Source organism: Schistocerca cancellata, chromosome 4, assembly GCF_023864275.1.
Source record: "Schistocerca cancellata isolate TAMUIC-IGC-003103 chromosome 4, iqSchCanc2.1, whole genome shotgun sequence".
In the NCBI taxonomy this organism is placed as follows: domain Eukaryota; kingdom Metazoa; phylum Arthropoda; class Insecta; order Orthoptera; family Acrididae; genus Schistocerca; species Schistocerca cancellata.
Window position 1 is genome coordinate 202,973,709 of NC_064629.1, and position 13,589 is coordinate 202,987,297.

The 13,589-nt window shown below is 38.0% G+C and overlaps 1 protein-coding gene across 1 annotated transcript in view; it reads left to right on the plus strand.

Annotated features, from left to right (window-relative positions):
• The window catches only part of LOC126184024 (uncharacterized), a 344,076-nt gene that overhangs the window by 90,162 nt on the left and 240,325 nt on the right, over positions 1-13,589 (plus strand). Inside the window, exons 3-4 of the mRNA XM_049926377.1 lie at positions 8,672-9,376; positions 9,722-9,869. Coding sequence (XP_049782334.1) covers positions 8,853-9,376; positions 9,722-9,869 — 672 coding nt within the window. The 5' untranslated portion in view covers positions 8,672-8,852. The remainder of the gene's footprint in view (positions 1-8,671; positions 9,377-9,721; positions 9,870-13,589) is intronic.

Here is a 13,589-nt window from a genome sequence, read left to right on the forward strand (position 1 = left end):
GGGAGCAGTTCAGGAGTGTTATCAGATAGGTCTGTGATTGTTTTAGATCAGACTCCTTGTCAAATGATGATACATCTGGTATCGTGGATCCATCTGTGGAATGGAGGAGAGATTCAATTAGGTACTGCGAAAGTGTTACTCAGGTTCTTAGGAGGAATTCAGTATGTGCGAAAACTTGAAAAGATAGCAGATTGTCTTGACACAGTAACAGAAACATTGCTGATTCAGTTAGGTGACTATAATAGCAGCAAAGCACCAGACAACAGCAAAAGTAATTAGGGTGATTTTTTTTTTAAATTTATCATTGTGTTCTGCAAAATCTATTCCAAATTATTACTACACACCATATTTAGAGTTTTCATTTTCTGTTGCAAAAATGCCATTCATTTATTGAGAACTACTTGTGTATTGAATTGTCATATGTGATTTCCCACTTCACTGCTTCTTAAACTCATACATTAGTAATAGTATTTAGCAACACAGTGTTTCAGCATTGAAACAAAGTTGCCACTGTCTTTTCTGATTGTTTAAGTCATTTATTCTATATGACAGTGATGGCAGCACATTGGTGGGTAAATTGTGCTCCATCACAGCTTAGCATATATTGCATATGATGGAACCAACAGGAGGCCAAATTTTACAGTCTCTCTTTTTTTTTTTCTCCACATCACACTAACTACAGTGGTAAACTTAACTGTGCATTTGTGAATGTCGTGGTGAAACAACTCACTAATAACAACAACAATCCTCCAGTCAATAGAGAAGAATTGTGTCTTTAAAGAATGCATAGGTGATTGTTCACAAAAGTATAGCCTGGCTCTCTGTGACTCTTCCAAGTTGACACACACAATGCTCAAAAACGTAAATAGTTCTATGTAGGACACTCCCTTTTCAATGACAAATGAAAGTGGACATTTCCGTGGTTCCGACAAAATGGAACACATCAATGCTAGTTGTGATGTAGCTTGAAAAGGGATGTGAAGCTAGGAGTCAGTCATGAAATAGATAATAATCTGTTTGCTGCACAAAGATCAGTCTGTCACTGCACACATACATTTCAAATGTAGAAGAAAACTTCAATTCTTTGTTGCGCAGTCACAAATGTCTAAAATTCTTGCAGCAGTAGGAAAAAAATGTTTCTGGTATGATTCTGTACAGTCTGTAATGTGTAGAAAATGCTATTGAACTGCTTAGAAGTCCAACTAAAATACTGAGTATCTAGGATGCTATGGACTAGATGGAGGATATAATAAATTGGAGATTGGGAACATCATCTGCTTTTTAAGTTAAACACTGGTACTGGAAGTAAAGATGTCAACTAGAATACAGAAATCTGCTTCCAAATTGCATAGGGAAACTGAACTGTTATTATACACAGATTGAAAGTAACATGTGCTACTCTCATTGCATATCCATCCTGTACTGATGGAGAATAATAGTGTGAAGCATTAAAGACCAATCTGAGTATGACTTACTGAGCTGTAGCCTTCAGGTCCATATTCCAGCTTTGTGGGTGTTTTCACAACTTTCAGTGAAATGTCTTTTCAATGCCAGCTTGAGTTTTGTCAGCCGAAGAGACAGCAGAGGGATAGACCATTGAACTGTTTTGAGGCCTATGAAATGAAAGTGTCATCAGCAGTTCGGACCTCATGGAGAAATTTATAATTAATAATTACTCTGGCCCAAGCTAATAGACCACTTCCCCCCCCCCCCCCCCCCCCCCCCCCCACACTCGTGTTTTGTCAACAGCTTACTGAGGAAATAAGAATAATAAAATTTATGAATCTCCATAAAACAGTTGTGTATACTGTAGATCTTCGTTCCATTTACTGCCAGTGATGATCATACTAAAAGCTATGAAGGAGCTCCCTCCACTGCCCATGGTTTACCACAGGTATCTGAAAAATAATCTTCCTATGATTACTAACATTATGTTCCCTCATCTCCAGTCGTACAAAGTATCGTCCCTGAATCACATACCATTAGGTATATCCCTCACTTTTTTTTTTTTTTTTTTTTTTTTTTTACACCGTCCCTAAAGTGAACTTCTTCATTGTGAAATAGAATTTGATTTTGCTTTCTGATCTCTGCAGAGAATTGGGCTGCATTCTCTCTCTCAACAAGATTCGGCATTTCTGGTTGCGATTCATAGCCAGTGTTGCAGTGTTTACTCGTGATGGATGATGATTATATTCACATCAATAATTGGTTTTAATTCTTACTCTGGCATAACAACATAATTTTCATGAAACTGTCAGAATGTACACTACTGGCCATTAAAATTGCTACACCACGAAGATGACGTGCTACAGACGTGAAATATAACTGACAGGAAGAAGATGCTGTGATGTGCAAATGATTAGCTTTTCAGAACATTCACACAAGGTGGGCGCTGGTGGCGACACCTACAACATGCTGACGTGAGGAAAGTTTCCAACCGATTTCTCATAGACAAACAACAGTTGACCGGCGTTGCCTGGTGAAATGTTGTTGTCATGCCTCGAGTAAGGAGGAGAAATGCATACCATCACGTTTTTGACTTTGATAGAGGTTGGATTTTAGCCTATCGCGATTGCAGTTTATCGTATCGCGACATTGCTGCTGGCGTTGGTCGAGATCCAATGATTGTTAGCAGAATATGGAATCGTTGGGTTCAGGAGGGTAATATGGAATGCCGTGTTGGATCCCAACAGCCTAGTATCACTAGCAGTTGAGATGACAGGCATCTTATCTGCATGGCTGTAACGGATCATGCAGCCACGTCTCGATTCTTGAGTCAACAGATGGGGATGTTTGCAACAGCATGGACTATCAGCTCGGAGACAGACCATGGCTGCGGATACCCTTGACGCTGCATCACAGACAGGAGCGCCTGCAATGGTGTACTCTACGACGAACTTGGGTGCACGAATGGCAAATTTTTTGGGATGAATCCAGGTTCTGTTTACAGCATCACGATGGTCGCATCTGTGTTAGGTGACATCACGGTGAACGCACATTGGAAGCGTGTATTCGTCATCATCATACTGGCGTATCACTCGGTGTGATGGTATGGGGTGCTACTGGTTACACGTCTCGGTCACCTCTTGTTCGCATTGATGGCACTTTGAACAGTGGATGTTACATTTCAGATGTGTTACGACCCATGGCTCTACCCTTCATTCGATTCCTACGAAACCCTACATTTCAGCAGAATAATGCATGACTGCATGTTGCAGGTCCTGTACGGGCCACTCTGGATATAGAAAATGTTCAACTGCTGCCCTGGCCAGCACATTCTCCAGCTCTCTCACCAATTGAAAATGTCGGGTCAATGGTGGCCGAGCAACTGGCTCGTCACAATACGCCAGTCACTACTCTTGATGAACTGTGGTATCGTGTTGAAGCTGCATGGGCAGCTGTACCTGTACACACCATCCAAGCTCTGTTTGACTCAATGCCCAGGCGTATCAAGGCCGTTATTACGGCCAGAGGTGGTTGTTCTGGGTACTGATTTCTCAGGATCTATGCACCCAAATTGCGTGAAAATGTAATCACGTATCAGTTCTAGTATAATATATTTGTCCAATGAATACCCATTTATCATCTGCATTTCTTCTTGGTGTAGCAGTTTTAATGGCCAGTAGTGTATTTACAATGAAATGGGGTTTTGCCTCACCCATGAAGCCATGTCAGCAATTACATGTGGTGAATCAGATGAGATGGCAGAGTGGTTAAGATGCTGGACTCTCCTTTGGGTGGAGTGGGCCTTAAATTCCCAGCCAGATGCCTAGATTCAGGTTTTCTTTGGGTTCCTTAAATTGCTCGGAGCTAATTCTGGGATAGTTACTTTGAAGCTTGTGTGTCAGATTTCGTCCTCTGTCAGTCAGAACAAATGCTTTATCTCTAAATGACATTCTTGTCATTAGGACAGAACTGTCATATTATTTTTTATTTTCGTCTCCCTCTGTCTTCTTTATGTACTGAGTTAGTATTGGAATCAGTGAAAAAAACGAGAATACTGAGCTGGAGCTGATGCGCAAATTTCCATTGGAAAATGAAAGATGTGCTATGCATCACAAAACTGTGTTTCTACAAGAAGTCAAAAGATTAAATATCAAAGTACACCAGATCCTCATAATATCAGCACTGCTGCATATTTCTCCATCGGCTAGACATACACCATGAACAAAACTCGTGTTAAATTTGTACTGAGAATGGAAAGAGAGAATATATCAAATTTAAGAGGATGAAGAGGTCATTTATTACTTAAGACTACATTCAAAACATTTGGAAACTTAAGAATACTACACAGATCTTCAAATAAATTATTGGGTTGAGGATAGCTTTATGTATATGAAGAGATATCAGTATGATATAACATATTACAAACTCAATGCATTCACCAGGTAGCACTCATTGATGATGGACACCTCCATAAAAATACTGGGTCATTATTGGGTACCACACATTGCGATGAAACACCTATCATTTAATCAAACACCGAACAAATAGTCTGTCATTGGTCTGCCTGTGACACAAGGCTCAAGAAATTGATACACAATTGGAATGTGCTCAGTCTGGATGTTGTTGAAGGGAAATTACTTCAACAGTGGGAAATAATCATCATGGAGACAGGATAGCAGGGTAGTTTGCATATTGTACTCCTCTTACAGTTATTTGACTCTGCAGTAATTGATAATTCTTTGATCTGATGTCTGTGCCATACTATCCCTCCACATGATACATACCTTTGCATGCTTAAGAGCAAAAATGTCTTAATAGCATCAAGATAAGGACAAACGATGATCTTAAGTGTAAGTAATCTACATGCTGAAATTTTTTTGAAAGACTACGTGTTTGCCGTTGCTTATAGAAAATTATTTATTTCACTATTGCAATTTTGGCCCTTGGGTGTGATTGCATGAGTGCTATTTACCTCCATCATTGTTATGTGATCTTGCCACTAGTGTGCAGGAAGAGTGGTGTAAGGTTCCCTTGAAAACCATACATGATCTGTATTCATTCATTTGGAGGTGACTGGATTCGTTGCACTTTTGTCGTTACCCTTTTTTTCTCTACCCACTGTATAAGAGACACTGTATATAGTTTTAACTGTCCTTTCCTGTAAAACAGTGATGTATACTCAAAGATTTACTATTGGAATGAATAAGTAAAGCAATGACAATGCTGTCTTTGAAATTCTCTCAGATGCCTTCCTTCTGGGAGTCATTAACATTTTCATTTGTGCCAAATGCTGCATTTAGGCATGTCAGGTTCTATTCGAAATTGTAGAAATCTAAGGCAAATGTAACAAGCAACATCCTTTTGGAAATTGGCCAAATCAGTAACAGTTCTTCCAGTAATATTTTTCCTCATCACAGGTTTCATCATCCCACATCTCTTGCATTTCCTCTGTACTGGTCAGAGTAAAACAGCAAAACATGCTTTTGTCACAGCAGTCTGCAGTGACAACAGAAGTCTGTCTGTCTTCTGAAATCTCCTTTCTCACAATGAAATTTGCCCTCCTTATACATGGCTCCCTTCCTCTGGAAGGAGCTGAACTGTATCAACCTGAACACAAGAGAACAGCACAAAACAAGTAAATATATGAGGAAATTTAAAAATTTCATGGAAAACAAACCATGCTTGCAAACAGGAGAAGATAACTCTGACTGAATCAGTTTCAACAGACTAGCAAAGCTGTGGGAGTTGTAGTATGTATTAAGCTGTTTCACCCCATGAACCTTGACACCTATGGAAGTTTGCTTTTGGTACTTGTTTCCTAATGATGCTATTCGAAAAACAGTGACAGTATTAAATGATTCTGTGAAAACAGTGTGCATTTACTGTCATGGTGTGTGTCAGAAACTTTTCATTGGTAGTTAGAAAAGGAGGGAATGTGGGGGATTAAAGAAGTGACATTTTGCCACTTTCCCTGTTCCTTGCTGTAACACTCGTTGGATTCCTCTTTGCTGCTTTCCCATGCCTTTCTGCCTTGCTATTCAGAATGTCCAGTTTATTTCACCTCAAAATCGTCTAACATTCAACATGTAATTACGAGGGCTATCCACAAAGTACATTACGTTTTGGAATTAAAAATAAATAAAGTATTGGAAATTTTTTTATTATATACAGATGAGAGCCACACTTAAATACTACTTTTCTACATAGTTGCCATTTAAATTAAGGCACTTATCGTAGTGATGGACGAGCTTGGAAAGTCCTTCGTCATAAAATTCGGCCGCCTGCGCCTTTAACCACGTGGTTACCTCTTCTTTTGGGACAGAAAAGGTGTGATTGTTGTGGATCTCCCGGAAAGAGGCACTACAATAAACTCTCAAAGGTATCGCCAAACTCTGCACAACCTCAGAAGAGCAATACAAAACAAGCGCAGGGGAAAGTTGGGCTCAAAGATCTGGCCGATTCACGACAATGCCCGGGCCCACACGGCAAATGCCACTCGTGAAGTTCTCGAATCTTTTAAGTGGGAGTTCTTTCCTCATCCGCCGTACAGTCCCGACTTGGCACCGAGCAACTTCCACTTATTCCCAGCAATGAAGAAGTGGTTGGCTATGCAGCGTTTTGATGTCGACGCACAGCTTCAAGTAGAGGTAACCACATGGTTGAAGGCGCAGGCGACCGAATTTTACGACGAAGGAATTTCCAAGCTCGTCCATCGCTATGATAAGTGCGTTAATTTAAATGGCAACTATGTATAAAAGTAGTATTTAAGTGTGGCTTTCATCTGTATATAATAAAAAAAATTTCCAATACTTTATTCGTTTTTAATTCCAAAACGTAATGTACTTTGTGGATAGCCCTCGTACGTGGTAACAGTGACTTTAAAGTGTGGGGTAGTGTTTTTGGTATACTTCGTACAAACAGATCAACCTCTTAGCAACCCCATGTCTTACTTATAATCTATCAGAATTATTACCAGAAGACTACCTGTGCAGTTAGAGACATACATTAATTGTAGAAAAGATAAAGGGAAGAACACTGAAGTTTTCGCTAAGTTACTACAGAAACTTCTATACATAGTAATTATATGATACATGTGAAGAATAGGACAATAATACCTGAAGCAAATAGCTGCATTGGAGTCATAAATGTGAAGAATTGGAGAATAATACCTGAAGCAGACGGATGTATTAAAAAACACCTATAATAGGTTTCTATTCTAGATGTAACGGATTTCCAGTGTGAATGTGGTACAGCGACTTACTTTGATGTATCACACCTGTAGCTAGGAAACTGTTTACTTTTGGCCAATAGTTGAGAAAGCTGTATGGGTAACTTCAAAGTTATTAATTATTAGTGAGTTGCAGAATGTATTGATGGAATTGGAATGTGGAAAACACTTACTAGCATTGATGCACCTTGGAATATGAGGTGGAAGAGTGTCAACTGTGCAGAGAAAATCAAACTGCTCAGAAATATAGGAAAGGAACATGTATAGGCATAAGAATAAATTTTCCCTTCACTGTTTGCGATTTAGAAGAGTGGTAAAAAACGCTGGTAATCATGAAATAAAGGATGTAGATAATAAAAACAGATTATTGTGTGTTTAGGTAAAACATTGGAGGAAATGAATTTTAATTTCCTCACTAGTTAAAAAGCTAAAATTGTGATTTAATGTGGAGGAATCATAATGCTACCTCAGAACTGAGATTTGATGGTTCAGTTGTTATTCTATACCCAAAGCCAGACTTTTAGAGGGCGAATTAATAGAAATATGCAAATGATATCATTAAATTGATGAATTGTTTCCTTTGATGTTTAAAGCAATGAGGCTGATGCAACAGGCAGTTGCTGACGTAAAAGAATTGGGAGAAAGTCTACAGAAAAACTTTATGTCCTTATTCATGCTATGAAAGTGCTATGTAATGATATATTTGAAGTAAATACATACTGTAAACAAGTGAGGCGATACAAACATTATATAAAATCTATTTGAGGGAACTTACATCATTAACTTTTTGTGATTAATCAGTATTCAGGTAACAGTGTCTGGTTTTATCACAGACAGTACCACTCTTTTCATAACTACCTGTAAATGATTTTTTTAAACTGTTATAATCAGGTTATATATCCTGAATTAGGTTAAAATATCGAGATCTTACTTTGTAAATAGATTTCAGACTGAGAACTCGAATTTAAAATTTCTGCTTTTAAGACAACATTTTTAAGTTTTCGCCTTGTTTGTTGATATAATTTCCCTGTTACTAAAATTTTGTTTTAAGTTACTTTTCATTGTAGTGACCCTTGCTAAGTGACAAAAAATAATCCTGCTGAAACGGCGGAAAACAGTAGTTACATAGTTTGAAAATATGATCAGCCTGTCGTATTTGGTTTTGCATATTATTTTTATTTTTTTATTTGCTATTCCATGTACCATTGGCTCCTTTGCAAATCTATTAATTAATTAATTAATTATTTATTCTTATTTTTTGCAAGAAAATGAAAGTTATGTTTGAAATCATAGATCAGATATAGTCAGTCAAAGCATAATGATTTTATGTCTAGACATCTCCCATTATATATATTTTTAATTCTGAGCAGTTCCTTACTCGTGAAAAAATTGTGATATTGTCAAAAGACTAACATGACATCTTAGACTGAATTTTTCCAGAAATTCTATATGATTTTTTATATGTAAGTACAATGTATTTTTTTTTTTTCTTTACAGGGTCGAAGAGAGATTAAAGACAAATGTAGGTAGTTTGAAATTGAGATAGAGGCAAATTTCTGTTCTGTTGCTTCATGAAACAAATAGCTCATGTGGAAATCGTGATCAAATTTGAGAACACTAGGTCAAAAGCATCACATTTGGGAAGAATAAAAGCCATGTTGTTGAAAGTGTGTTCGATATGGTGCAGAAAACTGCCTCAACTCATCTCATTTGCACCCCATTTTCAAAACCTGCCCATATTAGCCTTAGTAGGCCCACTTGTAACCCTACCAGGAGTTCCATTGTGTACCAGGCAACATCAGCAGCAGTCACACAGTCTGTGGATAATTCAAGAGAAAATTGTGTATCTAATAGGACACTTGTTCCATTTCATTCTCAATCATCTCCTGAAGAATCCATGAGGCTGATTTTTCAGTTAGGGGCAAATGTTGTTGTATCATCTGATGCACAAGTGACATCGAATACATTTAATGTTTCAAAAACACAACCTGTACATTCTGTGCAAAACAAAACACATACTAGCCGTCACACTGGAGCACAGATAAATATTCAAAAAATATCCCAGCCAGTACAAAGAACATCATCATCCAACACAAAATTTCCTCAGCAACAAGCAAGAGTAACACCAAAAGTTGCACAGGTGATGCCTAAACCATCTTGCATAGTTGCAGTTCAAACACCAAAGCTGTTAACTCCACAGGAGTAAGTATCAGACTTGAAATATTTCTGTTAACTTTGCAAATTTGTAAGATATCCATGAAAATATTTGTAGTCTCTTTAGATCATTTTCGTTCTCAAAGTAATAAGAATTTTAGACAGTTACTAACACACAAAGTTTTCGTTTTATTGTTAATAGTCCAGGGTCATGAACATAAATACTTATATTGAATAATTAAAATAATTACATAAGGCAGACTTGTATGAAACACTGTATGTGGATGGATATTAAAGTGTAGAAATAGATACAAAAATGGTAAGTATCTTTATTCACTGCAAAGGATTGTCATTTTACTATTTTCACGTGTTTACATTGACTTTACTTTACAGTCATGACCAAAAGGATGATGTAAACTCGAGGAGAGATGGAGAACAAAGTGCAGAAATTCATGGAAGAACTGGTAAAACAGTACCAGTGAACAGTAGCACAGCACCATACCGGGTGCAGAGAAAGGAAACAAGAATGGAGATAGTGAAGGTGCACATCCTGATTTATTAGTAGTTTATTTTATTTTCTTCAGAGTCAGAGTTTTGTGAGGTACTTTATCATGTTTTTTTTAATACATCAGTGTTTTGCTAATTGCTGGTTACCAAAGGATGAGTTAATGTTTGGAGTTGATTATTAATATCTTCATTCATTGTTCTTGATAGCTGTGGCTTTGCGATTCACAAAAAGCAAAGTACGGGTTGCTCACATATTCTGAGAATGATTGAACTTGAGCTTCAATGGAAGTTTCAAATGTAATAGCTCAAATGGTCTTTTGCAGTGAATAAAAACCAGTACGAAGGTTTTGTTTGAAGCAAGAATTTATCACAGTCTATAGACATGTCTTTTCATGAGTGGTATCCGCAGTCGTCTGTTCATCGCCCATCTGCTTGTTTTTCTTTCTTATTACTTAATTCATTAAATTGATTGCAGTACATTCATTAGTGCAGTGGTTGTGGTTTGAGTTTTGGTTAGGCTGTGGGATTATAAGTCTTCTCTTCCATTTCCCATGAGCATTTTGAAATACTATGATAGTTGAAGTTGTTACGTATTCCATATCAAAATTTTGAGAAATGGAACCTGTGATTGTGGATAGTTTGCAAAAGTTGAGCTGATCTACAAAATATATAGTGCGAGCAAGCGAGAGAGAGAGAGAGAGAGAGAGAGAGAGAGAGAGAGAGAGTTTAACCATTCTTGTCCTGAAGAGTTGGTAGTTTAGTAAGTGTTACCTCTAGTATTAATGTTCCTATATGGCAGTGGACAGTTTAAAGTGGGTATTGTTCCCCCTGAATAATTTTATTTTCTAAGCACAGTTTCCTTTATTGTAATAATTCTTTTAGTTTTTTTTTTAGTTTTTAGATCTGATAAAAGTTTACTACAGAGCTAGTTGACCACAGAAATAATACATAAACTTTATAAGGATTTTAGTAACAACAGTGTAAAGAAAAGTCATGTTGAGTAATTATGGTACAAAGAACAAAGCTTTTGAAATGAAATTTCTGTGCAGTTAGTGTCCCAAATTTTTATCTGAAGGGAAAATATTACTTTTCTTAGATTATTCATTGATTTCATAGTTCAACTTACACAAATCACTGTAAACAGTTATGGCTGTTGTAATTCAAAATAACAAAAATGTTGACTATCGTGATGGTAATTATGGTGGATATACAGCCACAATTGGGTGGTTACACACTACCTTCAACACTGCTGCCACTACCACAAGTTGCTGCAGTTTTGTTTTTGTCATCTTCAACATCACGAGTAGCTGCGGCAGCCACCACCTTCACTACAAGCAAGCACCACCACTGCCACCGCGCCACCACCACCACCACCACCACCACCACCACCACATCCACAACCACCGCCGCCACAGCAGCAGTGTCAAGAATAACTCCAACAGCAGCAGTCACATCACATCTGTTATCAAGCTTATGCCTCTGTTGTTGCATCCATGATGAGCCATTATCTTTGTGATTTTTATTGTGTTGATGACAGAAAATAAACATTTCTGGTTTTCAAAGATTAAGGCAATATTAATTGTTTTAAAATTATTAGATATTGCCTAAGCACAACTAGTGACATAATGTACATTTCTTGTTGGTTACAGAAGGATTACAATTTCTGCCAGAAGTGTTAATTATTGCAACTTGTTGCCTTACATATATGTGTATCACATTTAGAAACTGTAAGTTAAAAATTGGAAAGTTATTTTGTCTATGACACTGTGAAATAATATATCACCCCCTCGCACCCCAATCACATTAAGAGTTGCTCACAACTTGCAGTTCCCATTCAGTCATAATTTTAACATGATAGCTAAAATGGTGGTATGAGATTCGATTCTGTATTGGAACCAAAGCAAGCATCAGACATGCGTTCTTGAATATTCTCAGAGATTACTCAAAACTTGAGCATGTGACACATCAGTTATTTCTTGTATACAGGACATCCTAAGAGTCATCAGGTACTTTTTTTCTGGTGTTCCTAGTTTCATTTGTGTGTATGTATGTGTGTGTGTGTGTGTGTGTGTGTGTGTGTGTGTGAGAGAGAGAGAGAGAGAGAGAGAGAGAGAGAGAGAGAGAGAGAGAGAGAGGGGGGGGGGGGGTGGTTGAAACAAAAACTAATTGTGGGGTTATGTGTGACAACCAGTGTCTGTGGAAATAGTCCATTTGCTTTCACAATATAAATTAAATGTTCCCCTATAACTTTAATTTCATCTGCATAATTGATAGAGCAAACTTGAGTTACTGTTGTTATGTGATACTCAGTTCATGATTATTTATTGACATTCATAGCAAAAGACAAAAAATCATCTGTGTTACCATCAGCAACTGAACACAGCAGATGAGACACAGCATGATGGAACATACAGGGCGGTGCATGATAAGTCGCCTGATTTGTTTCATGAATAACATATTTGTTGTTGACAAGATTTGTAATTTATTGATGTAGAAGTAAGGAATACAACTTGGAAATACAACCTAATGAATCACATGTTCAGTATAACTGCCATTTTGGTTTACAACTTCTTCAAGTCACACACGTGCATTTGTGATGACTCTCCGACACAAATCTTCTGGAATGGTGCAGCATAACTCTACAATCATGGCTTTAAGTTGCACTGCATTGTCGGGTTTTTTGTGGTGCACCTTCTTCTTAAGGAACCCCCAAAGGGAGAAGTCACATGGGTTAATGTCCAGGCTGTGGGCCAGCCACATTCCTCCTCCTTCCTAATGTTCTGGTAATGTGTTTGACAATACCGTAAGGCCAAGCCTTTCATGTAGGAAATCAAGCACAGTGTTGGCAGTATGGAGGCGTGCTCCATCCTGCATGAACCATTGTGTCTGCAGTGGAAGACACGAGGCCATTAGTTGAGAAAAGAACTGGTTTTGCAGCATGTGTAAATAGCTTTCACTGATTACTGTAGCATCGAAGAAGAACAGACTGATGATTCTATGGCTTGACATCGCGACCTACATGCACACTTTCTCCCCAGAGGTGTCTTTTGTGTGGATTATTTGCGGAGTTTCACATGCCGAGAATCAAACATTCTGTTTGTTCACAACACCGTTCACTTAAAAATAAGCTTCATCAGAAAAGCATGTGTTGTGTAGCACTGCCTGTTGGTCTTGCTCTATTGCCCACCTTGAAAACTGCAGTTTCCACTCATCTCTCGCAGTAAGCTTACGCACCACAGTCATCTTTTATGGATTCAAGCGAAGGTTGGATTGAATAATTCTTTATACAGATTGGCGTGAAATTACCAACTCGGTACTGGCTTTTCTTGTTGATTTACAAGGACTGTGAGTCAGAGCTACTCGAACTGCTCCACTGTTTTGTGGCGAACATGCTGTACGTGTATGTGACTGCTGACACTCCAAAACATATCCAGTACCTTCAAATTTTTGATGTAAAATGCATATTGTCTGTGGGCTGGGAGCCCACCATGTGCCGAAATGAGCACAAAACCTTCTCTGTGTCAATGTGACACTGTTCGTCGCCGCAAACTGTAACACAGTCTTTGTCTTTCGTATGACGGTCAACCATCCTTTGTCTGCCATCGTGGCAAACTGAAATGGTTGACTCACAATGGAGGCTATCAACTCATGATGACATCTGGCATAATTTCCATAAACTGCACAAAGTTGAACATACAATTTGAAAGTTATTGCCCCAATAGTATACTTGTAGGGTCCAAATTCAATTGGGTGA